Source organism: Cannabis sativa, chromosome 3 (assembly GCF_029168945.1).
Source record: "Cannabis sativa cultivar Pink pepper isolate KNU-18-1 chromosome 3, ASM2916894v1, whole genome shotgun sequence".
Lineage (NCBI taxonomy): Eukaryota > Viridiplantae > Streptophyta > Magnoliopsida > Rosales > Cannabaceae > Cannabis > Cannabis sativa.
The window spans coordinates 8,877,723-8,905,124 of record NC_083603.1 but is presented as its reverse complement, the minus strand read 5'-3'; the positions used below and the strand labels follow the sequence as shown (position 1 = coordinate 8,905,124).

The following is a 27,402-nucleotide window of genomic DNA, read 5'->3' as shown; positions in this document are numbered from 1 at the left end:
TGAAGGTCGAGGCTGGCTCCACGGTTGCAAAGTGGCTAATGGGGCCCCGAGAATCTCTCATATGCTTTTTGCGGACGACAGCTGCCTCTATTGTAAAGCTACGCTCCAAGAAGCTTTGAAAGTTCGTGAATTGCTACTCAAATTTGAAAATGCTTCCGGTCAACAGGTCAATTTAACCAAGTCCTCAATCTTCTATAGTACAAATACTTCAGATACCACCCGAAGCCAATTGAATCATACTCTTCAGATGTCTCAAGCCACTGAGAATAGTACTTATTTGGGCCTCCCTAGTACCATGGGAAGAAACAAAACGGCGGTTCTAGGCTTCCTTAAAGATCGGGTTCGCAAAAGACTCCAAGGTTGGGAAGGTAAATTCCTTTCCCGGGCAGGCAAGGAAGTTTTGGTTAAAACCGTGGCTCAGACTCTCCCGAGTTACGCCATGAGTGTGTTCCTGTTACCCTTAGAGATTAGCAGAGAGATTGAACAATTGATGTCCAAGTTTTGGTGGAAATCCTCAAAACAAAACAGTGGCGGAATCCATTGGATGAACTGGGATAAGCTCTGTAAGCATAAAGATGTTGGAGGTATGGGCTTCAGGAATCTCAGGGACTTTAACTTGGCTCTTTTAGGGAAACAAGGTTGGCGCCTTCTCACTAGAACGGACTCTTTGGTTTCCATGGTTTTCAAGGCTCGATATTATCCTCATGGCTCTTATCTAAATGCTTCTCTTGGGAATAATCCAAGTTTCGTTTGGAGAAGTATTTGGGAGGCTCAACAACTGGTAATGAAAGGAACAAGGTGGTGCGTTGGTGATGGTAACAACATTTCTGTTGTTGGGGAAGCTTGGCTGCCCGATCCCCACAACCCCTTTGTTAGCTCTTCACATCCTGCTCTTTCGGATGTCAAAGTGAGTAGTTTGATGACTCCAGGTTTGAGGTGTTGGGATGTTGAGTTGATTGATGATTTGTTCAATGAAAGAGATAAAAACCTCATTCTTCAGATTCCATTACAAGTGGCCGAGTGCATAGATCATGTGATATGGAGTTTTGACCCTTCGGGGCTTTATTCTGTTAAGTCTGCTTACAATCTCTTACAGCAGATTAACGGGCGTTGGAGCGAAGAAGAGGCCTCGGCTTTTTGGAAAAGCTTGTGGAAGTTAAAGATCCCTCCAAAGATTAAAAATTTAATGTGGCGTGCAGGCACAAACTGTCTCCCAACAATGACACATCTTCGAACTAAGCGTGTGGAGGTTAGTTTGCTTTGTCCCTTCTGTCAAAGTGCTAATGAAACTACTCTGCATTGCTTGGTAACTTGTCAAGTGATCACCCTTGCTTGGAATAGAGTGGGGATAGGCACCCAGGTGGCCGAGGACACTAGTTTTCTTGACTGGTGCAAGTCGGTTTTTTCTGGTGCAGACAGCGAGAAGAGGGGGTTAATAGCGGCTGTTTGCTGGGCTATATGGGGGGCAAGGAATGGGGTGGTCTGGAACAACAAAGCTGCAAGAATCAATGATATTGTCTCGGCTGCTACAGTCTATCTTAACCAATGGAGAAATGCTCAAAACTCTTTAATAGAGTCATCCGAACAAGGTTTTATACCAGGAGATGGTTTGGAGCATTGGGTGTCACCTAATCACAATAGTGTTAAGATTAATGTGGACGCGGCATTATTTGAGAGTAACCACAGCTTTGGATTCGGCATGGTACTGAGAGACAGCCGAGGGGTTCTTGTTCATGGACGCACGATTCTCAAACAAGGTGATGTGAACCCAGCCTTAGCCGAAGCGATGGGAGTGAGGGAAGCCTTGAGCTGGATAAAAACTCTCTCCTTACATCAGTGTGTGTTGGAAACTGACAGTCTAGTAGTAGTCCAAGCTATTCGGAGCTCCATCGATATGATTTCTTTATTCGGATTGGTTATTAAAGATTGTAAAGAATTGCTTGCTACTTTGAGAAATGTTTCTATTTATTTCGTTAAACGGTCAGCGAACTCAGTTGCTCATGCTTTTGCTAGAGCTTCTAGTTCTTACCCTGATTGTGTTTTCAGTTTGGGGGATGTCCCAACTGAGTTGCTTCCTATTTTGGTTGCTGAAGTTCAAGTTTAATAAAGATGAATTTCATTCAAAAAAAAAAAAAATAAATAGTCTTATTTATTTTATTTTTTTTTGAAAATTTTTACAAGAGAAATTTTATTTTACGTACTTAAGAAAATATATCCTAATAAAACTTAAATCCCTAATTAAATTATATAATTTACTTTCTACCTAAAATAACTTCCTTTTCATTTTCCCTCTCTATGTCTCTTCTTCTTCCTCGCACCACCGAGACCACCTAAACACAGGCAACGAGATCACCAACCACCACCACCGAACATGCTCTCTTCCACCACCGAATCTCTTCATCTACTTAAAACTCAACCCAACAACACCTAATTTTCCCCTACCCAAATCTTTCTCTCTTCCTCATCCTCGACTTCTCTTAACCACCATCGTCACCGTCGGTCCGTCGCCACCTAATCCTCACCCAACCAAAAGCTCATTAAACGACACCGCCACACCACGAATCGAGACCAAAACAGACCACTACGAACTGCCTCCACCATACTCATTGCTCCTCCCAGTTAAGTTTTTCTTTAAGAAATTGTACATTTTTTTTATAGATTAATGTGCGAATTTATGTATGTTCTTGAAATTAGTTGATTTTTTGTGATTTTTTTTGGAGATAAATTGAGTTTGTGGAGCTGTTTATGTGTTATGTTAGCTTTTTCACTGTTATCGATGAATTGTCGATATATTTATCGGTATAATATCGATTAAAAATTAAATGGTTAGTTGATATTTTTAACTGAAGTGTTTTTTTCAAATTTTTTTTAATGTTTATTGATAGGAAATCGACATTTATTTATGGTTTGTCAATGGTTTAGTGGCACTTAATTAATTTTTTGAATGTCTTGAGTTTGTCGATAGGGTATCGATATTTTATCAATGATTTATCGATAATTTTACTTAAGTTTTACATTTTTTTTCAAGTTTTGAGTCGATAGGATTGGTCCTAGTTACTTTTCGGAACGAAGTGGAAGAAGGAAAAGGCTCTCAAACGAGAAAAAATATCCAATGACTTCAAAAGAATTGAATGAGAAAAAAGATATATTGGGCTATATGGTACAATGATAATCAGCAATACAAAATTCTTCTGATGTGTACCTAATTTAGTACCATGAAAAATCAACAAGTTCATGGTGGTCTATCTCGCTCTCGGTTCGTGGTGTGGTGGCGCAGTTCAATGAATTTCTGGTTAGGCAAGGGTTAAGTAGCGACGGTGGTTGAGAGAAGCCAAGGAGAAAGAAGAGAGAAAGATTTGAGGATTGTTGGGTTGAGTTTTGGGTAGATGTGGAGGTTCAGTGGTAGTGGTCGGTGTTCTCAATGCTTAGGTGGTCTCGATGGTGCGACGAAGATGAAGAGGAAGAGACAAAGAGAAGAGGGAATATAAAGAAGAGAGTACTTTGGGTAGAAATTAAAAAGTATTTAATTACATAAATTAATTAGAAGTTTTAATTTTATTAAAATGTATTTTTTAAGCATATAAAATGAAATTTTGCTTGCATAGGATATCTACCTAAATTTCTTGTGTACAATTCCTAGGTTCGTGAAGCTCATAGATCGATTACAAATCTCACTAAAAATTACTCAAATAATAATTCAAATCATTATTAGTGAAACAATGAATATAAACATTAGCATCTCTATACAACCAAAATTAATTCTTCTTGTGGTACAACAAATATCAGATATTTAATATTTTTTTTGATAAAATATTTTAAAAAATAGAATAGAAAAACTGTAAGTCAATATAAATAAAATGATATAAATTGTAACCCAAATATGGCAATTGATTATTATTTTTGCTTATTTGTATAAATCTCCTCAAGCACCTTTGTAAGGGTGTTGTCAACAACGGTAAAAAAAAAAGTTTAACCAGGTTTAGAAGCATTGAATTTAATTGAATAGGATTGAATTAAAAAATAAAAAAACTAATAGATAAATTGATCATATAATTATAGTTTTTCAATATATACCATAAAAATCATCCAATTATACGATCCAATGACCTTAAAAATTGTCACTACACAAAATGAAAAGGCCCCAAAACACCTATCCCAATTTCTTCAAGACTTCAACATAAATTAATATAATCAAATTGTCCGATGTTGTTTTAAAAAAAAAAAAATCTATTTTTCATGCGTTGGTGGCTAGTACTTTTGCTTCAGATTGTTGGTCTTTTGCTGGTTTTACTGGTTTTGAAGGAGATTCGGGGGTCAGTTGGAGAGTTGTTTAAGGAGTGTCATTCAGGAAGTAACGATCGTCCTTGCTTTGCTGCGATGGTTTGTTGGGCTGTGTGGAATACTAGAAACGACATGGCGTGGAACCAAAAGAGTTGCACAATTGCAGCGGTTGGTGGTTCGGCAAAGAGGTATCCTAGTCAATGGCGAAAGGCTCAAGAAAAGAATTTGTCATGCTTTAGGTGATGGAACTGAGTCTTGGACTGCACCTGTTTTGTATAGTATTAAGATCAATGTTGTTGCAGCAACATTCTCTTAAGGATGGCAAGGTTGGTTTGGGAGTGGTAGACTGGTAGTTCGTGATAGTTGTTGCGGTGCTTCCTGAGGTTGCTGAAGCGATGGAGTGAAGCTAAGTTAGATTAAAGCTTGATCTTGACAACAGGTTTCAGTGGAAATGGATAGCCTTAGTGTGGCTAAAGCAGTCAGGAGTTCACTTCAGCTACACATCCTTGTTTGGTAGTTTTATTGCTGAATGTAACATGCTCATGTCTGAATTGGATAATGTTAGTCTTTTCCGTAAACCTCTGCGAATTGTGTAGCTCACTAACTTGCGAGGGCTGCGCGTTCTTATGCTGATCGGTCTTTTGTTTGGAACAATGCCCTGGCTGATTTGGTTTCAGCTTCAAGGGCTGATTCTAGTTGATTAATAAAAAGAATTTTATGAAAAATAAAATAATAATAATGAAATATTGGACAATACACTAAAAATCAATTCAGACAGAAGCTCAATATATTAATTCCTGTATGAACCCAATATGGAGTATATCAAAATCAGACCAAACTACAAAAAGCATAATAGAATCTCCACTATAGTTTCCTAAGTACAAAACAAGGAAACCATCCTATTTTGTCAACTCAAACAACCAGCAAACCATTAGAGTCTTTTCCCATGTGGAAGTAACGGAAACAAGGTCAGGGAATGCCATGGTGAAGATGATTTCCACTATTTTTTGCTTTAATAGTTGGTTTTAGACTCCTGGAATAACAAAGAAACAGAGGTAAGTCAACAGACTGAATAATACTGTGTTATATTCCTGATTTTCATGAGGCCGATCGCATGTTGACAGGTAATGTGATATTTAGAATAAGTCAATCGAGTTGTCCTTGATGGCTTGTTTACTGACATTGCTACAGGATGTCATCGAAGATCATACATCAATTATTAAAAGGATAGTGATAGAAGTGTTTGGATAGAGAAAGAGTGGTTGTTTATGCTCTAATGCTTCTAACCTTTGAATCAACTCGGTCACAACATCCCTTTAAACATATTCGGAATCACGTAGTAAACCTCTTTAAGCAATTTGGAGCAGAAGTGTGCCTGCATTAAGTACATAATTCAAGACTAACACATGAACACTGAAAAAGTAAGAGAAATTAAGGTATACGAAGAAAGAAAGAAAGAAAGAGAAAACAATAAAACAAAAATGTCCTGAACTATAATAAGGAAGAAGAAGGTCTTGCCCCAAAATTTAAATGTCACAATTCTAAAATATTAAATGTCAAACCCTACCCTATACTAATAACCCACAAACTTCACAGTAAAGAGCATTCTCAAGTGAGAATTAGTTCCCTAGTTTCCCAGCGTTCTCTACTGAATAACAACATTGACCATTCAAGTATTTGAAATTGTATGACAATACAATGACTTCTACTTTATCATACTGACAGATGAACGTGATTTTCTTTTCACTTACACATAAAAGCCAAATAGAAAATAAGGTAAATGAAAACACCAAGAAGAGCACAAGAACAATAGGAAATGATGAAAATTTCCTCACCAAGAATAATGAGCAGGAATATGATCAGAGAGATCAACTGAATAGCATGACGATTATGTTGGATGTAATTTCTTGATCTTTGGTATCTTCCCTGACATATCCCCAGCCAACTCTGCAAGTACATTTCATTTACTAGAAGACCTAGATTTCAATACTAGGATACTACTAGTAACTGGAGTAAACAACATTCCTAGAAACTGACAGCCTACATAGAATCCTCTAAACTCATAAAAAATAATGAAACATTTCAGTCATCTCAAAGTTAGTTTTTAAGTTTCACTGACAATTAGCAGAACTCAGAAGTACTTGTGCATTCAAGTCTGTCAAAATGAAGTAGTGCACATCATTGTCATGTGCACAAAATTTATCTAGATTAATGAATTGGGGGAATTTCCACGACACCCTATCACATGTTACCTATATGATATTTGATTTATTTGTGAAACTCAGCATTTGCCATCACTTAAAATGTTATACATAATAATCATATGCACTATAGAATCAATATCAGTACCTGCGCCTCATTTAAAGCTTCAGTGGATGATGGAGATTCCCTTTGTTCTTCTCCATCTTTTAATCTCTTGGTGTAATTTCTAGCAACCTTACCTCCATAGGCAGTCCATAAATTACTAAAGAGCCCATATATATGCTTTCTGCTTTGAAAGTTTCTCCACTTGTTCTCATGGGAGAAACTTTTAGGTTTAACTTCACCAGCCTCCATGTCCCAACTCCCATCTTCGCCACTTCTGTTACGAGAAGTCTCTGGAAGAGAATTTATTGCTTGAGTACCCAACCGCGTAGAACAATAAGATCCCACTTTTCTCATGTTGTTTTCCTTTCTAGTGTCAATATTATGATCCATATGGACATCCCCATCAATATTCAGGTTTTCAATTTCTTTGCCTTTGTGATCAACTTTCCGCAAAGCATCATCTTGTCGACCACCTACCAAGGTTGAATCAAGATATCTTTTCAGTATACCACCTTCGTCCAAGTCATAAGCATCCATCCGCTTAGACGGACCTCCACCACCACCCCCACCTCCTACCCCAGAAAGAAATAGTGCCAACCCATCTCTATCTTCTTCATTTAAGTTAACCCACTCATTGTTTTTCACAGGATTACCTATTGATGTCTCTTCCAAGCTTTTTTCCACATGAATTATTTGTTCCCTTATGGCTCTAATAAACTGTCTGTGCCTTGAAATCACTTCATCCTTCATCTGGGACTTTTCTGTTATAGTCGAATAACTAACTGCTCTTTGAAAATCTTCCAACTGACAGAATTAAAAACAAACAGATTGCTTACTAAAGTAGAACAATAAACAAAAGAAACACTATATGAATTTAAAAAATGAAAATGGTAAAATGCTGAAGAAAACCTGCCATTTTGTCGTTTCAAGTATTGTTGCGAGATCACGTCTATGAAAATTTATAGATGATAGTAACTTTGGGTCTGGGTGATCACCTTGAGCTAGACTAAGCTCATGGAACAAAAGACGGAAAATTGATTCCATCCTAAATGGGAAACAAAAAAAAAAAAAAAATTATTCAATTGGGTTTCGGAAAGCATACAACAATAGTTTCAAAATCGTAGAGATTATACTTAGGAAAAAGCAATGTAAAGCATTTAGTGCATATAGAAAGAATCTTTTAACACACAATTCTCTTTAGCAAATACATTATTAGTATATATATGTAAAGGTTTCATCTTTCGAATGTGAATGAAAGCAAACGAAGACTAACCTGTCAGCCGAGTCTTGAACAACTTCAGCTGCTGAAAACAGAGGGTCTGATTCCCATTGGTGCAAACTCGGCGCCATTGATATATTTTGTTTTCAAGCTCAAATACCTTTCACTGTGTACCTTTTATATACACACGAACAAAAACTAAAGCTATAAAAGACAAGCTTGAGGTTAAATTGGGTTTTTAGGCAAAGAAATCCAGCTCTGTAATCGTGATCTGTTATAAAATATAACGAATGATTAATCAAAATTTTGGGGATTAGGGCTACAGAAATTGAATTGGGATTTTCTTTCAACAAAAAAGGACAAAAGATTTTAAATATTGAGGTTGAATATTTGGTTGAACAAAGAACGTGTGCAGAGTACACGTGTACGGGTGATATAGAAAAAAAATCGTGTAAGGATGTGAACATTGTCTACCACTATAACAACTAATCATATTTTGCCACGTAGATGAGAGTTTTGAGTTAGAAAATATGTAATCTCTACTCAATTTTTTTTGTCTAGAATTAATATCCTTATTGGTACAATTGAATATAGGGTCTCATTCATTTTAATTTAATAAAAATTATAAAACATTATTGACTAATTATAAGATGTCATGTCATAAGGGTGCTAGACACCTTGGTACCCCATAACAATGTTTATTTTTTTTGCCATCAAAAGCCAAACAATTTAAATATTACAAAAAAAAAATTAAGGATAAGGCGATAAGCAAATCGACCAAACCTTTGTACAATCAAGATAGTACAAACTTTGCAAGAGAGTGAGCTAAAAAGTTCGTTTGCATAAAAGAAATATCAACAAAATTCTTACAAAGAAACCCAATGACTTTTAGGACTATATCAAAAGTAGAGATTTTGTGGATGTTCTCGTTGATAGCATTGTACACACTAAGATAATTTGACTCTAATAAAATAGAGGAGTACCCTAATCATATGGACATAAGAAGGCCTTGTCTCATAGCCAATACTTTAGCAACATGGGATTGGGGTGTCAAGCTCAAAGAGACCACAAAGGACCCTATGACCCAATCAAAGTCATCACGAAGGGCCACCCTAACTCCAAATTTGAGAAGCAATGGATCAAGAACAACATCAATGTTGAGTTTGATAAAACCCTTTGAGGGGTGTTCAGTCTCCTTGTGAATTTGTGTTGGACAAATATCCATGTGTTTCATTCCCTTGTGCAAGTTGATAAGAATCTCAAAAATCTATAGAATTGTTAATCACATGAGAGTCAGATAATCACATACCCTTGTGGACTGCTATGTTCCTCCTGACCCAAATTTTCTAACAAAGAATAGTAAATTTTTCTAACTCTCCCTTAGACACCTCTAATAATAAGAAATACATAGAACGGTTCCACAATAAAAGGACTTAGATAGGGAATAGACGTTTGATTGCCTTTAAATCCCGACAACCCAAAATGGCTACTTATTTTAGTTGGTCAATAAATTAATTAAATCCAATTCAATATGCACGATCAAAATCTAATTCGTAAAGTGCAAATATCTGCACTTGTGCAGATTAGATTTTATTGGATTGGATTGAAAAATCTAAATTCACACTTGTACAAAGATTGAATGTTGATTGATATCTAAAAGTAACCGATACAATCCAATCTATGCATATTTATATAAATATATATATATATTTTAAAAACGTTACGTATAAAATTATTATTTTAATCTAAAAAATAGTAATTTAAAAATTTAATATATATGATACAAATATATTTAAAACTCAATAGTCAAATGTATATTTTATTCCTATTTATAAGAAAAATATAATCTAAAACAAAATTAAACATTTTTTTATACGTACAATTTTTTTTTCTTCCTTTGAATTTGTTATTTTTCGCTTTATTTATTTTAATTTGTTGCTAGAGACTTTGTTTTATTTTATTGTTAGTCATGTGAAAAAAAAAAAAAAATTTAATAAATATTAAATAATTCAATATGGTTATTTATGATATTTGCCTTCCGAACTATTACACATGCATGATTGTGCACCTTGAACTTTTTAACCCAATAAAAATAGTCACCGAACTATTCCCTATGATGTATAATAAGACTTCCATCCAAAAAAATTTATTTTCTCCCACGAAACAATGATGTGAAAATTTTAAATTTAGGGTATTAAATATGTATGATTTTAAAACAAGCATTATTAAAAATACAGGATACCAAATCTGTATTTAGACAAAACATAAGGTAACAGATGTGTATACACCCATTACTAAAACTTAAACATATTTGGCTAAGCATAGGAAGAACCAACTTTTTTGTTGTTGTATTTTTCTTTGCTTTAATTGACCTTCCCCTCTCAACCCAAGTTCGTTCTATCTAATTAAACTTGAACCCAGCAAGAGTGAAATTTGTAATGACAAATTTATTAGCATAAATAATAGATCGAAAGACCTGATTCAATGTTGTTTGTTTTGCACAAATTATAGAGATGGTACTTGCAAGATCTAGAATGAAGCTATTCTGATTTTTATGTAAGCAAAGAATATGAATAATGGTAATAAACAAAGAAAAGCCAATATTGATTTGTGCAGTGTAGTCAGGGTTCCTCATTTCTAGAAGAGACTTATTCAAACTAAAACTAATTTCTCAGTAAGGCTCAAAAACTCAAAAGATGATGTTTTGAAATTAGAGGCAAATGTTTTTCAAATGAAATACTTCACCATCTGAACTTCTTTCTGCTTGAAACCACATTTTTCATAAAATGTTTTATTATCAACATTGCAATCAAGAATCACCTTGTAACACCCCGTTGAGCAAGCATGATCGGTAAGGAATCCAACAATTTTCTTTCCCAATTGCTTCCCACGAGTGTTGGCGTCAACAACAACATCTTCAATATGTGCAACTTTACCACAATTCCTTATGAACTTCTTTTCAATGAACACACTCCCAGTCGCAACAATCATCCCAGATTGCTCATCTTCTATAACAGCAATAACATGATCATCTCCAAGGGAGCTCAACTCTTTAAATCTATCTTCAAAGTCCTTGTCAGTTACAGAATCACAAACAGTTAGTTGTTGCAATAGCTCTATGAAACCTTTTCTTTTGTCCAAGAGTTCTAGCCTTCGAACTTGAAACCTTTGATCTATGCCTGATGAATCACAGTCTTGCATTTTTGTTTTTTCGCTGTGACACTTCAACTTTCAACCCTGCTTCTTCAAACTGGAAACATTTTTCAGTTGAGTCAGCAAGAGATAAATAAATAATATTTCTGTTTTTCCATTTACTTGAAAAAAAAAATTGAAAAAAGATGTCTAAAATTAAAACATTTCAAGATGACATCAAACAATTGTTACTGTTACATGAGTGAAGATCCCTCAACTCCTAAATCCTAAAGTCCAAATTCAGTGTAATATTTCATACAAATGAAACCTTGCAAAGTTTTATTTTTCTTCCTTCCTTCTTATATTTAAAAATATGGAGTAATACTGAATAGAAAGGATCATATGATACTAATTTTCATCTTAATTGTAAATCTGAATACTATCAATACTGACTCATACATATACATTAGCAAATTCCATTACATGAAGGATCTACATTATAAATTTGTCTTCTTTATTAAAAAAATAGTTCAAATCTTGATTAAGGCCACAGCCAGAGAGCAACAAGTTTGCCTATTTAATTACCTTTGAGTATAATAAATTTTTTTAATAACAATAAAAAAGAAATTACATGCCTTCTCCTCAAGACAAAGCAAATTATCCCTTTTGTTAATCTTAATGTCATTCATGGTCAAAATCATTTTTCTAATTGGCAAGATCAACATATGCATTTCAGTATGCATAAATAATATATATATAGTTATATATATATATAAATTACAGAAATTATCACCATGTAATCAAATGGAACCCTGCAATGACTGACCTCGGATCTCAGAAGCTTATATTTCCGGCGAGGAGATTGAGGGATTCAATAGCTTGAGGCCGCCGACCGACCTGCCCTGCGCGACGCCGACGACTGAGCAGCTCCGGTGTGAGAAATCTGGGAAGAGGAGGACGAAGGAGGGACGGAGCTTTCGCTTTTTTTTTTTTTTTTTTTTTTTTTGTATTTTATTAAAAATGTAATTAAAAGTATCATTTTCTTTTTAATTCTAATATTTTGAAAGTAAAATGACGTGGTGGAGAGAGAGAGAATGGCAAGTAGCGTGGTGAGCACGCGCCTGTAATGGCCAAGTACCGACCTTTGTTTGTGTTTTGGCCACGCGACATTTGTATTTGCTCTCTCTCTCTCTCTCTCTCTCTCTCTCTTCGAGTCCCATCGCCTCCTCTCCCGGCCTCTCCTCTCTCTGCAACGGTTCACAGTCACACCCACCACCGTTGGATCTTGGCGGTACTGGTAAGATAAGCTTGTTCATGTCTAAGTATTTGTAAATGGATTATAAACTTTAATTTGAGTATGTTTTGTTTGATGTTTGATTTAATAGACTCTAAAATCCTTATTTTTCATCTTCACGAACCACCTTCTCCAGAAATTGGCGCACATATAAACTCAAACCTTTACTTCACCTTCCACTGTAACTAAAGCTCTGTCTTTCATAAAATAAGTCTTGTTTACTCTTTTCATATGCACATGCTTATGCTTATTTAGGGTCCATGCTTGAATTTTATTGACATGTCTCATTCGAATCAAGGTTAGTCCTTATATCTTGTTTTATCTTCATTTCTAAACGAAATTCCACAAATTTATTAGTGGTTGATCTTTATTTTGTGCTAATTTTTGGAATTCATGCTCTTATTGATGGAATTGGAAACGATTCTTAAAATTAATTTGTTCCGTTTCCATGGTTATGGCTTATGTATTGTGTTTGTATAAACGCCCAACTGACTTCTCAAATAAAGAGACTTTGAATTGAACCAAAGTTGCGTTTCACCTCTTACCTTGCTTCCATTTCCAAGGGCATTCTCGTCTAACGAGTCGAATGATGACTAACAAATTGTGTTACTATTTGACATGACTTTCCATATACAATTTGACTCATATGAGATAGTTAGAAATTATTAGGATCATTTATAACTAAATTTTTGTATGGCTTGATAATTCTGTAAAAAAATAGAGCTAATCTTTCCCTTTAGAAGAAGAGACTCAACTCACAGACAAATGAGTTGACCTTATAGGTATTTGAATTTGTTTGAAATTATAAGATAGTATTTTACACCTTCAAATGCTTGAAAATAGATTCTGACTTGGCAATGATTCTAATGGTTGGTTGTTACACTTACCAACAGTGCTCTTTTTCTGCAACATCCTTTCATTCTAAACAAGTTTACTTACCATTGCAGTTGTCAATGTCAATTGATTTTCATAAACAACAAAAGCAAACCAGTCCAAACTTTCAATAATATTTAAACAATTCAAAAAATCTTGTCCTTCCTTTAACTAGAGATTAGAGGAATTAGTGTTTGGCAAGTCACTTTAATCATTGTACTATCATCTTTTCTTTCTATCTGCCATACATAATATCTTTCAATTCTTGGTGCAAAATTCTGAAGGACTATGAATGATATCTGATGACTCATGGATTTGTGAGATGTGTCTACTTTCTCTGTCATCTTATTTATACTTCTGTCTCTCTGAAACTCTTTTCCAAAGCCAAGTATATGCAGTAATTTGAAACCCGAACATTGTTGTCAAACTTTGGTACTGTATGTGTTTTTGTTTTTTTTTTCCCTAAACGTATGTTTTAGTTTTTCCATGTGGTGCTGTTTTAGTTTTTTTTTTACAACTGAGAGAGAGTTATGATGCTATCTTGATCTCGGTCTCAGTATGGTCTTGATCTTTGTCTCTATTTTATTATGATTATTTTTGTTGAGCAACAAATATTAATATGATTGAATTATATAAATTCATGTTTAACTGAAAATGAGCTCCCCAAAATAGTCTTCTAGTTATACTTACTGAGAAAATTGTTTAGGTTGCAGGAAAAATATTTTGACGGGTTGAAGACTGGAGACTTGAGCTTATTCCTCATTGTGGAAATTTTGGTAAACCCAGAATTTGCAGTGTATAAAGTTTACAACCAAATAATTTTACATTGAGTTGCTGTAACCCTGACCAAAATGGCGCCGAGATCATTGATTCTTCATCACTTGAAGTCTTATTTCTCAGCTCAAATCCGAAGGAACCATAGACTTCTCAGCTCTGCTTCTTCTTCTGCCCTTCACGTAGCCCCTTCTTCATCATCTCCATCTACATCCACGTCTTCGTCTCCAGATGCCGTTCACATGACTGAAAATTGTGTTCAAGTACTTTCTCCCCTAATTTACTTTTTTTTTTTAAATTTACTTAACTGCTTTGTTGTTTTACCAATTTGAGATATATATTGGAATTTTTATCCCTATATTAAAAAATATCTGGGTAGAAAGAAAGAGACATGGATTCATCACTTTGAAATTTTGAATGTTTTTTTAAGTTTCACTTGGAGATTAGTGAAGCATCAGTGTCTATTGAGATCGTGTAGTTCATTGACTTTGGCTACTACAAATGAACTAAGGAGAATTTTTTCTATTGAAATCAATTAACTATAGTCTGTTGGTTTGATTGTGATGAGAAAAGTGGGTTCTTTGTATGCTATTTCATTTCTAACTCCAATACAAAGCATTTGTGTAGATGGTGGCATTAAATAGTCGTAATTTCTCCTCTTTAAAATTGGTCGTTATTAATTAGAAAAAAAAAATTGGTCATAATTCTCTGAATTAAAATAGATTTCCTAAAATGAAAAAAATTTTTTTGGTTGTGACAATAACCTTTTGTTTTTCTGTTGCAGCGAATGAAAGAACTGTATTCTAGTGAACCATCATCGGGAGAGAAAATGCTTCGCTTGAGTGTAGAAAATGGAGGTTGTTCTGGCTTCCAATATGTTTTTGATCTCGATGAGAAAACCAACCCAGATGACAGGTTTTTTTCTTTCATGAAATTTTTTTCCCTAGTAAAGGCATTCAATTTGCATATTCATTCTGACTTTGCTTTTCCTGTTCTTTAACTGTTGTGTAAGGGTCTTTGAGAAGGAAGGAGTCAAATTGATCGTGGACAGTATTTCATATGATTTTGTAAAAGGAGCAACCGTTGATTACGTTGAGGAGCTTATTCGTTCTGCTTTTGTGGTAAGTCACTTTAGTTTGTTCTCTGTATGAGCTCTTGTTCTGGTTTCTGATGCCTGAACATAGATGTGCTTTGTAACCTGTTCAGTTAACTACTTGCTCAGTTAAAAGTATCTCCTGCTAACTAACCACTGCTTTAACATTTTAAGATCATTCAATCTCATCAAAACTTTAGGCATATCATGCCCAACTCTACAGCACTGCCTAAAATTTTTACTCAATGGCAAAAAAATAAGACTAGGCAGTACCTCATAGAATAGACATTGCAACAAATGGCCATATGTGAAATTGTGTGTGAATAGTTTTATAATTTTGTCCATGTACTTGATTGCTTTAATTCGAAGAAAGTGATAAAGTAGGCGCAAGAACTCATATTCATCTCCTGAAGTTTTAGTTTGTCTAAAATATCCCCTATGAAATGTTCCTCTCGATTGAACAATTGCCTTAGATTTTTATTTTCTTGCCCCGTATTCTAGATGAGTTCCATAAACCTTGAATAAGCAATCATTTCAATTGTTTGTTTTTAAAATGGAACAATATTACAAAAACCATTATAGAGTATTTTGATTGGAATATTGTTAGAGGATTCTCCCTCCCAAAGGTTACATATATAATTGCTTATTGTTATGGTTTATGTTTATGATTCATTTGCATTGGGCTTGGAAGTTAGAACCTTGGATAAATTTTAATGGTTTTCACCGGCAGGTCTCTACAAATCCGAGTGCAGTAGGCGGCTGCAGTTGTAAAAGCTCATTTATGGTGAAACAATAGTTCTGCAAGTACTGACTATAATCTCCCTCTCTATATATATCAAGGCAACTAGATTCAGTTTGGAATGGATAATTACACCCATTTATTTGACATGATTTTTTCAAATAAAAATTACCGTTAACACAAGGGCCATGCCTATAATGTTATACAATAATATTCTTCTGTTATTAATGTTACCAGCGGCTTGTAATTGTACCACATTCATAGGTTATTGAGTTAGTTTCATTGTTTTTTTTTTTTTTCTCTGTTATAGTTGGGCATTCGAAAGCTTGTACTAGAAGTTGGATTAAAATTGGATCTTGGGGTATTTACTTTGTAATAAACACTGCCCACATTTTACTACATGGGCTGAATTTTAATGGCAAGTATGATACGAAATAAAATAAAGTTACCTTATCGATTACAATATTAGCATTAAGGATCACATCTGTTTCAATTTTGATTAATATTTTTTGTGACACATTGATTAGAATCACTAATTTATGATTCGCAAGGTCGACTTCCTACAACCAGGATAATTAATTGTTTGAAGGTGGTGTGAGCAATTTGATATTTATAAGAGGTTATGAAATAGGCAGCTTAGTTTTCATAAAAAGTTATGAAATAAGCAGCTTAATTTTTGTCAAGGGCTTTGGTGGAGGCTGTTACTTGCTGTCGGCCTGGGTTAGTTGCACCAAAAATGGCTGAGGTGATGGGGTTAGAGAGGCTTTAAGTTGGATAAAGAAGAAATCTTGGCAGAGAGTAATTGTTGAAACTGAGAGTCTCATATTGTTGTGCAAGCAATTCAGAGTCTTCTTGCAATGGTGTCTTACTTTGGGAGTGTTATTTCGGATTGTAAAACTCTTTTAGAGGAGTTAATTGGTGTTTCGGTTTTTTTTGTTAAACGGTCTGCGAATGGTGTTGTTCATTTTTTGGCTAGAGCATCCTATTCTGTTGTTGATCGTGTTATCAGAAGTCATGATGTTTCTTCTGATTTCCTTAATGTAATCTTACATGATTGCAATTAATAAATTGATGATTTATTTTCAAAAAAAAAAAATTGTAGAGGGTTATAAATAGGCAACTTAGATTTTTATAGAAAATTATTAAATGAGCAGTCTAGTTTCTATAGAAGCTTGTTAAATAAGCAGACTATTAAATGGTAAGGGTGTGATTAATTAAAGAGACTATTAAAAATGAGATGATTGCGTATAAAAGAAAAGTGATGAGATAGGATGGTTGTGTGTAAGAGAGGAGTGATGAGATGGAATAGCTGTGTGAAAGATAGAAGAATAGGATTAGGAAGTAATGATGAAATGAGAGATTTAGAGAGAGATTCTTTATATGTGTTGTCTGTCCCCTCAACTTTCTTTTTATAGGTGTTGAGCATTTAACTTACCCTACAAACAACCTCCTTGGCCAGTTGCTCTAACCTTATCTTTTTATCAACTTATTAATCGACAATATAATATCTCATTCGTAAATAAATATTTCACTCAAAGGTTCTTATTAAATGTAATAACTTTTCCTATTAAACCCTTTTGATCTATCAACAAACAAAAACAAATGATCTTAATGCGAATTCATTTCTTTAATCACATAGCAAACGTACCCAAAAGTGAAGTGGCAAAAGGAGTTTCATTCATCAACACACTAGAGGCAAAATAGCTTAGGTAACTTCAGTACTAACATCATTCCTACAACAAGAAAGGCATTAGAAAATAATGTTGATAACATCATTGGGTTCACTATTACACTATGTTACGTAGAAATGGATGGAGAATGATAGAACTTTGAAAATTCAATCTTTCCAATTTTGGAAGAATTGTAGAAAAAGACAATAAAATTTGTTAAATACAATTATATTCACAGGGATAGTTTTGTAATTTATTAATAATTTAGTCCTCTAGTCATATTTTATACAAATACTTCTGGAAGCATCATTCTAGTTCTTTCTCAGTGAGCATCTTGCATTGCTCCTCATCTCACCAAGTTTTCTTCAAATAGAACATGTTATTCTTTTTTTATTGCCACATTTATTATCAGATTTTATTGGAGCTTCACCCAAGAAGGGAATTGTGGTTCAACCATGTTATAAAGAGTTTCTTAGAGTACATCAACAACAAGACAAGACCACATAAATTTATTTTTCAATAAATCCAAAGAGAGTGAATTCTTAAAGGGTCTCAAGGATGTGAATTGAAGAACCCATATTTATGTAGGAAAGCATGGCCTATTAGAAGCAGAAAGCAAAATGCCTTGAAACCAGCTGAAGCACTAATGAGAAGCTAACTAGAAAGAAGCATTATTTAGAAGCTAGAGAAGGGCAGCCTATATATATTTATATAAGATGACAAGAACAACTAGGCTGATCGGTCACTCAGTATCAATAACGATTGTAAGTTATTAAACCAAAAAAGAAAGAAGGAAAAAACACATGCAGCTACTATATGACAAATCTCTTAGCTACATAATGCTTCACATCATTACCAAATTGAGTTTTATAAGCATTTTGGAAATCTTCGGTATATAGATAACTAGAAACAGTAAGTTGAAGGGAAAGGAAATTTGAAAAACACTTTAAAAACAGAGAGCGTAACAACCAACCAATACAAATATTCCTCTTTGTAGTAAATGAAATGAAAACTGAGAAACAACTCCAAACTCCCAGTTCAATGTAACAATCATTAATAAGTTTAATGCATTATGCACCAACTAATTATTGCGAAAATTGGTATAACTACAAAGTGCATAATATTGCATGCTTTGTCCAGATGGAATGAAAATTATGAAAAAGTCAAGAGATTAGGCAATTCATTCATCTGTCGGCCTTTGCCCCAAAACTGGAATATCTTCATATCGTTTCTGCATCAACAGACACAATATAACTCAAAACAAAATTACCAATCCAAAAGTCATAAATACTAACAAAAAATCATATTCAGTCAAAAATCTCCCGGTTAAAACTGCTTTCTAGACAGTCATTCCCCTCCAAAGATATTCCCAGTATGCCTAATGTTTAAAGCAATACCGAAATGATCTATAACAGCTTGGAATGAACACTTATATTGAGCAAGTAGTGCAAACATTTAATACCATGATTTCCAATAACCCACAGGTTATTCAATCATGATTTCACAAGTTCACAAACATTAAATACCATGATTTCACAGAAAAGAATGAGACAATGACTGTGATTGATATAGAGAAATAGCATGCTTTCTATTAAAAATAAGTTGCACAAAATGGTTTAGAAATGCCATACCCCAACATTGTTGTACTCCCAAAGCTTATGAACTCCATAATCCACAGCCTGCAAACTCAAAAAACATAAATCATAAATAAACCCCCCTCATAATAAATACATATTATAGTAACCAAGCAACAAAAATAATTTACTTCAAAAAACAATCAAACAACAACGACCAAGTAAATTCGACACATGCATTAATCAACAAATTTAAGTCATGAATAATCTAATTAGTCTGTTAGCTATAAGAAGATACAGAACACTAAAAAAAGGGTCTTTAAGCCAAAAATTGCGCATATTGCTTATTTCTTTATTCGAATCAAAGCTACAAATTCTCAGAGAATCGAGATTATTACCCTCAAACAAATCACGCAAAATACCTTTAATCAAATATAAAATAAACAAATATTCAATGAATTTGACCCGCTGCCATTAGAAAAACAACAATCAAAATTTTATTCCATTATATTGTCAGAGACTTGGATTTCTAGCAACAAGATCGATGCACAGAGAGTCAAAGCAGATGGGTATGTTGGATACTCACTCTTTCACCGAGGAAAGCACCGGCGATAACGAAAGTCACGTAGACAGAGTTTCGGCGCATGATGACTTTGTAAAGACCTTCGAAAAGGCCACCGCCGGTTCTTCGAGCAGCTGAATCCATGGCTATCTGTTAATCTTCCCTAACCACTGCCTCGTTCCGTTCGGATCTGTAACCTAGGTTTTCAGAAAGTTGCGTTCGTTCCCAAATTTTTATTTACGGAAGTTTACAAATCTATACAGGGAAGGGAACAAGAAAATTATTTGGTAAACAATGTTTATGGGCCTATTTTGAATTTGGGTATCATGCTTAAAGCAAACAAAGTGGGCTGGGCCTTATTATTAAGGGGAGTTTTAAAGGTTTTGGGGGTAAGTTGAAAAATGCCTCTTTTATCAATCAATTAACTAAATTTACCTTTAATTTTTATTTAATTGAAATATACCTCTTTTTATATGAATTGTACCCAAAATACCCTGACATAAGGGAGTCACATTGAGAGTATCTTGAAGTGACAGTGACAAAATTGGTACAATGTTTAAAAAAAGAGGTAAAAATGATAGAATTTTAAAAAAAAAAAGTAAAAATAAAAGAAGACAATAGAAAAAAGGGTATAGAGTCTAATTTTCTCTTTTTTTTTTGGGAAATTTACATGGTATACTAACTTTTGTCATTTTTTTACAAAAATACTATCAGGCGGTACTTTTTACTTTTTTACTGTATTTTTTTTATAAATTTCATACTGCAGTATACTGTGTTAAGTTTTCACTAATGTTCTACTGGTTTTTTTAGTTGTTCTACTGTTGTTTTGAGTTATTCTGTTTTGTGTTCTACAGGTATTTTATAAAAAATACAGTATTTTTGAAAACTTTTCCGTGTGACAATATTTTTGTAAAAGTTAACTCAAATTCCAGTATTTTTGTAAATTTCTCTTTTTTTATATATATAAATATGGATTTTTTTAAATGCATTTTGAAAAATATGGACATTTAATGAAAAATTTTAAAATCTGAAAAAAAAAAAAAAAAAAAACCCCTTAAAAAATGGGAAAAAAAAAATAGAATACCTATAAAAGGATATTTCCATTTTTAAAGTTCACACCCAAAATATCCAAAACCCAACTATTCTCTCTCGTGCAATGCAATCTCCTCTTCGATTCTTAGGGGTGTTCACGGATTGGTTTGATCCGGATTTTCATATTTTTTGAACGAGCATTGCTATTGGGCACCAGTGGTGCCCAGCACCTTCCATAGGTGTCACCCTATTATTAGTTAGCGATATTCTCTAAATTTATTTTCTTAAGTTATATGAGAACTGTTATTTAATTATACCAATAGCGGTATGTCACTAAGGAGGGTGCTAGGCACCAGTAGTGTCCTTTAGCAATTCTCTTTTTGAACCAAATCAGTATGACGATTTTTTGAATATTAGAAACCAAACCAGACCAATAAATTTTTCAAATCAAACCAAACCAAACTAAACCATTAAGAACGATTTGGTTAGGTTCGAAACCACGGTTTAAGTGGAATTTATAGTTATTCATATTTTTTAAGTAATTGTGCTATTTTTACTTGATTTTTAATTTTATTTTTCAAAATATATATTTAACATGATAAGTAATAGATCTATAACACATAAATAACAATATAAAAATACTCTCAAAAGTCAAACATAACATAAAAATCTAAAATTCATGCAATAAAAAATTTGACACACAAAAAAGTTCAAAATTATACATATAGTCATATATAAAATATATACAAATCAATTATTTATTATAAACAGTTCGATCCGGTTTAACCGTCAACTATTTATTACGAACCGCAATCGAACCATTATGTCGTAAATGGTCTAGATTAACCAAACCGCCAAAAACGGTTTCCCTGATTACGGTCTATAGTGGTTCAAATTATCGTGGTCCGAATTTAAACTGCGACTTTTCGATTTATATGAACAGCCCTAGCGATTCTTTGATTCTCCTTTGCGATTTCTTTAATTCTCCTCAAATTTCTTTGATTCTCCTCAGATTTCTTTGATTCTCCTCTAATCATCATTCTTCATCTTATTCTTCATGTTCCTAATGCTGATGAAGAAAATTAATAAAATCTGAAGTCAAATAGACAAAGATAAGAAACTATTGATTTTGATTACATTCTTGACTTAGTTAACATGTTATTTGAGAAAACTGATAAGGAATTTTGATTTTAGGTCTTTATTTTGGTTCTCATAGTAATGTGTTGTGCTGTGATTGTAATTTTTAACAAAAAACTCTCATATCTTGAAAAAGTTCATCTTGTAGTTCGATCTTAGGGTTTTATTTTGCTTCTGAAAGTAACTTGATACCTTACATTTGAATATGGCTTGATACCTTACATTTAAATATGGCTGAGTTTGTTATGTTGTGACTGTAATTTATAACCAAAAAAAAAAAAAAACATGTCTTGAAAAAAGTCACTTGCTAGTTCAATCTTAGGGGTTTATATTACTTTTGAAAGTAACCTGGTACCTTACTTTTGAATATGGTTGAGTTTGTTGTGCTGTGACTGCAATTTTTAACCAAAAAAAAAGAAAAAAACTATGTCTAAAAAAAGTCATCTGCTAGTTTAATTTTAGGCTTTTGTCTTGCTTCTGAAAGTAATCTGGTACCTTACTTTTGAATATGGCTGAGTTTGTTGTGTTGTGACTACAATTTATAACAAAAAAATACTGTCTTGAAAAAAGTCACCTGCTGGTTCAATTTTAGGGTTTTGTATTGCTTCTAAAAGTAACCTGGTACCTTACTTTTGAATATGGTTGAGTTTGTTGTGTTGTGCCTGCAATTTATAACAAAAAAAATACTATGTCTTGAAAAAAGTCATCTGCTAGTTCAATTTTGGTACCTTACTTTTGAATATGGCTGAATTTGTTGTGTTGTGAGTGTAATTTATAACAAAAAAATACTATGTCCTGAAAAAAGTCACCTGCTAGTTCAATTTTAAGGTTTTTTCTTGGACTTGAAATTGGCCGAACAAAGAATGGAATTTTCATATCTCAACGGCCATTCACTCTCCAATTACTCACTGATACGGGCTATCTTGGAGCTAAGCATGCATCAACACCTATGGAAACTAACCTCAAGCTTAGCAAAGATAAAGGCAAGCCATTGCCCGATCCTACGGTCTATAGAAGCCTTATAGGCAAATTGATTTATCTAACCATAACACGACCTAATATTACCTACGCCGTGAATCACCTAAGCCAATTTCTATCCTGTCCTCGAGCACCTCATCTCCAAGCTGCTCATAGGATACTTTAATACCTAAAGAGGACCCCTGGACAGGGCATTTTTTTCCCTGCCACCTCCACTCCCCAACAATCTGCCTATGCTGAGACAAATCTGTCTTCAACCAACGTTCAGTTATCCTTCTTTGCCGATGCAGATTGGGGAGCTTGTCAAGACACAAGGCGCTCCATTTCAGGTTATTGTGTCTTCCTTGGACAAGCCTTAATCTCTTGGAAATCCAAAAAACAACAGGTTGTTTCTCGCTCTTCAGCCGAAGCCGAATATAGAGCCATGGCCAATGCCACATCCGAAGTAACATGGATCCTAGCACTACTCAAAGATTTTGGCATCTCACTCAACAAACCTGCCTCTCTCCATTGCGACAACACAGCCGCCATTCACATTGCCGAAAATCCAGTCTACCATGAGCGCACCAAACATGTTGAGATCGATTGCCACTTCATTCGAGAAAAAGTTCAACAAGGCGTCCTCAAGTTACTTCATGTTCCATCACAAAACAACCTGGCTGACATCCTTACCAAGGCTCTGCTACCAACACCCTTCAACAATATTGTCTCCAAGCTGAACATTTCGAATATCTACACTACAGCTTGAGGGGGGCTATTACAAGACTACCCTTATCCATTTAATCTGTTTTACCGAGTCTGTTAAACCAGTTCTTGGTTTGTTATGTTTAGCTTCAGCTGAGTTAGTTATTCCCAACTAACTCAGCTCAATATAAATAGAGTCCCTCTCATGTAATTGTAGATATACTGTTTGGAAGATAATAAAAGGTTCACACAGAGCAATTTACTCTGTTTTCTTTTTCTTCTTTTCACTGTATTTCTCTCATAAATATGACTGAGTTTGTTGTGTTGTGACTGTAATCTTTAACAAAAAATATTATGTCTTGCAAAAAGTCACTTGCTAGTTCAATCTTAGAATTTTATATTGCTTCTGAAAGTAACCCGATACATTACTTTTGAATATGGTTGAGTGGTGCAATTTTTAACAAAAAAAAAAAAAAACCATGTCTTGAAAAAAGTCACCTACTAGTGCAATTTTATAGTTTTCTATTACTTCTGGAAGTAACCTAGTACCTTATTGGCAGCTTACTTTTGAATATGGCTGAGTTTGTTGTTTCTATAGTTTTCTCCTTAACAATAAGATATAATCCCAATATATATAAATCAAAATTAGCTTTATACAAAATTATGCATGTGTATGTGTGGTAAATGTAATTTAACAAGTTCGATATAAGGTTTTTTCATAAATTTTAGAGAAACTACAAAATCTAATTTTGAGAAACAGTCTGCCCATATTTTTCTCAATAAATAAATAAAATAAACAGTTTGCCCATGTGGTAGAAAACTGTTTTGGAACTTTTCTTAAAGAAAAAGAAATTAAAAACTGTTTGGATTACTCATATATTCAGAGAATGAAACTTATGCTCAATAAAAACTCAAAAAATCACAAGACATACTCAAAATAATGCTAATTAAAAAACAAGAAGAATCTAGCTTCAGAGTACTGGTATTAATAACGACCACAACTACTCCACTAAACATAACAATATCTAGATATATATATCACAACAACAACAACAAGACCATTTTTTTTGTTGAATGAAATGAAATATCATTGTATTACAACAAGAAGAAGAACAAGAGAAATAATAACAATAAATTATCATAAATCTAGAAAATTACCAATATTTTAAAAAAGAAAAAAGAAAAATAGTTTTGTTTGTTCTAATAATAATTAATTAATTAACTAACTACACCTGTTGTCTATTCTGAGTCGTTGAGAAGTGGTTCTTCTTCCTTCTTCAACTAAAGAAGCCCTAGCAGACATAAGCCCATTAGGGCCCAAACAAGCATCAAAAGCATTACAATCAATCCAATCCTTCAACAGATCCTCTTGCCCCCAAATATCAGGGATCCAAACCCTACCTCCCATCTCAATCCGATGCCTCTTAAGCCTCTCTCTTCCATTATCATCCTTCTCCTCCGACGAAGATAATTCTGATCTCAACCTACTCATCTCCTTCTCCTCCTCTTGTTTTCCCCTCTCTTCAGAACATACTAAACCTGCTTTCTTCTTCTCTTTCAAATTATTACTCGACGACGAAGAAGACGAAGATGAAGAAGAAGAAGAAGAAGAAGACCTTTGCTCCTCCGCTACTACGCTTTTTTCCTCTTTCTTTGGACTTTGACTCCGTTCGAAGCTTCGATCTTCGCCGTTGATTAGCTCATGATCAGACTGAAGGTGGTGATGGTGAGCCATTTTGATGAATGGTGCTTCAGTTTTTCTTTCATGCAAAGAGAGAGAAAATATTTGATGGTTTTTCCTTTATTTTTCTATTCTTAATTGTATTTATTTTATTTTATTTTCGTATATATATAGGCAGCCCCATATAAATAAATAAATAAATAAATAGATTTTAGAATGTGGGGTGTGAAAATGGGTGGGGAATTAGATGACACGTCACTCATGTTCAGAATTCAAAGAGAAAACACTTTTTTCATTTTTTGTATGGTAAATGACAAAGGTACGTGTCTTCATGTTTGAGATTAATTATTAGGATTCCAATTTCTGTGGGTGTGTATGTAGTTCTAAATTCTAATACTATTGGCCTCCCTTGCTTCCTTCTAACGCATTCAAGGGCTCTTATGCAAATATCAAAAGTTAAGAATATTTCACAATTTATAGCATAACATTGTTATTGAGAAATATATATTTTTTTTATCTTCATTAATCTAAAATACTATTATATTATATTTTATTAAAAAGTATACATTTTTGTGAGTAAATTGTCTACTATACTTTCACCTTTTATTTAAATCTAGCACATAATATACATCAACCTAAGAGTTAAACATTATTTATAAAAGTGGGTATATATTAAAAAATATGAAAATAAATATAAAAATTAAAACAAATAAAATAAAATAGATTTACAATGTAATTTCTTTATTTTTTTATATTATTCATTAAATCAAAATGTGCAATATTAAATTTTACTACTTATAGTAATATGTCATACCACTAGTGTCTTTTTAACATTTCTATTTTTCTTTATAGCACTAGTATATATTTTTCAAGCCAAACCTTTTCATTCATTAATGATAGAATAGCTAATAAAAATTCAAAATCTCCCCAACTTACACCTACCTCTCACGTACAATAGATTTTTATAGAATTTGAAAGGGAGAGAAGATGTTTATTAGTTAATGATAAGAAATCACATAATATTGTAGATAACAGATATATAATAAATTACCTTAGAGCATCAATTTTGTTCCTATCAATCAAAAAGAATATTTACTTTCGTCACTTGAAAAAATTAGAACAAATTTTTCATTTCACTAACTTTATGATTTTTTTTTTAAATAATTGATGGTGCCTAATGAAAAGTTCAAAGTTGCATCATAAATTACTGAATTCTCGTAAAAAGTACAACACACCATGATAATTTATTTACTACAAATAATAAAAGATAGTCCACACTATAATATTGGTCAATAAATTTCACAAAATGATAGATTGATAGGTGACACAACATACAAAATTATTTATTCCTTAAATTCAAAACCCAAAATATATGACTTAATTTTTTCTTGAATGAATATGACTTAATTTTAATTTAAAGCTGAATGATTGAAAGGCTAAATCTTTTACGTGGGTAGAGAGATTCTTATTAAAGTTGTCATTCAATCTATTTTGATTTATACTATGTTCTTCTTCAAGCTTCCCAAAAATTTTGTAAAAAATATTGGTGTGTACAAAATTTTGGTGGATGATGATGTGAAGATAAAAATACACTGGTGCAAATGAGAGAAATTGTATCACCACAAAGATAATAGTGGAATGGAGTTTTGAGATTCACAACTTTTCCATCAAGCCTTATTGACTAAACAAGTTTTGAGGCTTTATCAAGATCCTTCTTCCTTGGCGGCTTGGGTTTTGAAAAGTTTGTATCATAGAAATAGATCTTGACAATCAAGTCTTTCAAAAGAGGCTATTCTGTTTGGAAGAATATTTTATGAGAAAATGAAATATATAATGCAGGGCAATTTGGAGAGTTGGGGATGATAGAAATATTTCTATTTATGAAGACATACAGTTGGATTCCTTTGACTGTTGGCTTCTCTGTTTAGCTTCGAATTTGCTCAGAGTTGGTAGCACGGTGGATTGTTTGGGGTATGATTTGGGTGGTTGGGATGTGGAATGTGATTCATGGTCTTTTTTTCCTAATGAAGCTTTAGGCATTCTTTCGATTCCTTAGCCAGCAAATTCTTTTTGTGATAAATTGATTTGGGGTCATGATTCTACTGACTTCTATTCTGTCAAGAGTAGTTACTGGTTTGCTACTAAATTTTTGGAGCGTGACAAACCTTCTACTTCTCAGGGGTTTTCGAGATAGTGGAAGAAACTTTAGAGTCTTCATATACCTCCCAAAATTGAAATGTTTACTAGGCAGATATCAAATAATTAGATTCCATACAAGTTTAATTTGAATATACATTGTATATGCTTACTAATGGCCTTTGTCCTTTATGCGACGCCCAGGAAGAGACTTCTCATTATGCTTTGTGGGGACA

General features: G+C 33.5%; 5 protein-coding genes across 11 annotated transcripts; 1 reads left to right on the top strand and 4 right to left on the bottom strand.

Moving 5' to 3' along the window:
• Window positions 1–5,040: 5,040 nt before the first annotated feature.
• On the bottom strand, window positions 5,041–8,342 carry LOC115710013 (uncharacterized). Of its 6 annotated transcripts, XR_004010316.2 has the most exons (6): window positions 7,862–8,342; window positions 7,498–7,633; window positions 6,631–7,392; window positions 6,117–6,228; window positions 5,569–5,656; window positions 5,041–5,314 (listed from the first exon to the last, which is right to left on the bottom strand). XR_004010316.2 is itself a non-coding variant. In XM_030638307.2 (5 exons), exons 1-4 carry the CDS (start codon window positions 7,936–7,938, stop codon window positions 5,585–5,587), a joined length of 1,047 nt encoding a protein of 348 aa, XP_030494167.2. In that variant the 5' UTR covers window positions 7,939–8,276; the 3' UTR covers window positions 5,041–5,314; window positions 5,569–5,584. The 6 variants fall into 6 exon arrangements, 4 of the variants coding, with proteins under 4 accessions (XP_030494167.2, XP_030494166.2, XP_060967622.1 ...); XR_004010317.2 differs by lacking the exon at window positions 7,862–8,342 and having other exon boundaries at window positions 7,502–7,635; XM_030638307.2 differs by lacking the exon at window positions 6,117–6,228 and having other exon boundaries at window positions 7,862–8,276.
• Window positions 8,343–10,239: 1,897 nt separating this feature from the next.
• On the bottom strand, window positions 10,240–11,975 carry LOC115710002 (glucosamine 6-phosphate N-acetyltransferase). The gene is made up of 2 exons (XM_030638290.2): window positions 11,766–11,975; window positions 10,240–11,057 (listed from the first exon to the last, which is right to left on the bottom strand). Exon 2 carries the CDS (start codon window positions 11,006–11,008, stop codon window positions 10,535–10,537), a length of 474 nt encoding a protein of 157 aa, XP_030494150.1. The 5' UTR covers window positions 11,009–11,057; window positions 11,766–11,975; the 3' UTR covers window positions 10,240–10,534.
• Window positions 11,976–12,036: 61 nt separating this feature from the next.
• LOC115710000 (iron-sulfur assembly protein IscA-like 2, mitochondrial) lies at window positions 12,037–16,175 on the top strand. Of its 2 annotated transcripts, XM_061111637.1 has the most exons (6): window positions 12,037–12,236; window positions 12,489–12,531; window positions 13,820–14,143; window positions 14,665–14,795; window positions 14,893–15,001; window positions 15,704–16,175. In XM_061111637.1, the coding sequence occupies exons 3-6, from the start codon at window positions 13,958–13,960 to the stop codon at window positions 15,767–15,769; spliced, it is 492 nt and encodes a 163-aa protein (XP_060967620.1). In that variant the 5' UTR covers window positions 12,037–12,236; window positions 12,489–12,531; window positions 13,820–13,957; the 3' UTR covers window positions 15,770–16,175. The 2 variants fall into 2 exon arrangements, with proteins under 2 accessions (XP_060967620.1, XP_030494147.1); XM_030638287.2 differs by lacking the exon at window positions 12,489–12,531 and having other exon boundaries at window positions 12,090–12,236.
• Window positions 16,176–18,344: 2,169 nt separating this feature from the next.
• LOC115711521 (cytochrome b-c1 complex subunit 9, mitochondrial) lies at window positions 18,345–19,824 on the bottom strand. The gene is made up of 3 exons (XM_030639872.2): window positions 19,543–19,824; window positions 19,014–19,061; window positions 18,345–18,613 (listed from the first exon to the last, which is right to left on the bottom strand). The coding sequence occupies exons 1-3, from the start codon at window positions 19,660–19,662 to the stop codon at window positions 18,563–18,565; spliced, it is 219 nt and encodes a 72-aa protein (XP_030495732.1). The 5' UTR covers window positions 19,663–19,824; the 3' UTR covers window positions 18,345–18,562.
• Window positions 19,825–24,457: 4,633 nt separating this feature from the next.
• LOC115710267 (protein BIC1-like) lies at window positions 24,458–25,367 on the bottom strand. Its single transcript, XM_030638626.2, has one exon. It carries the CDS (start codon window positions 25,082–25,084, stop codon window positions 24,572–24,574), a length of 513 nt encoding a protein of 170 aa, XP_030494486.2. The 5' UTR covers window positions 25,085–25,367; the 3' UTR covers window positions 24,458–24,571.
• Window positions 25,368–27,402: the final 2,035 nt, after the last annotated feature.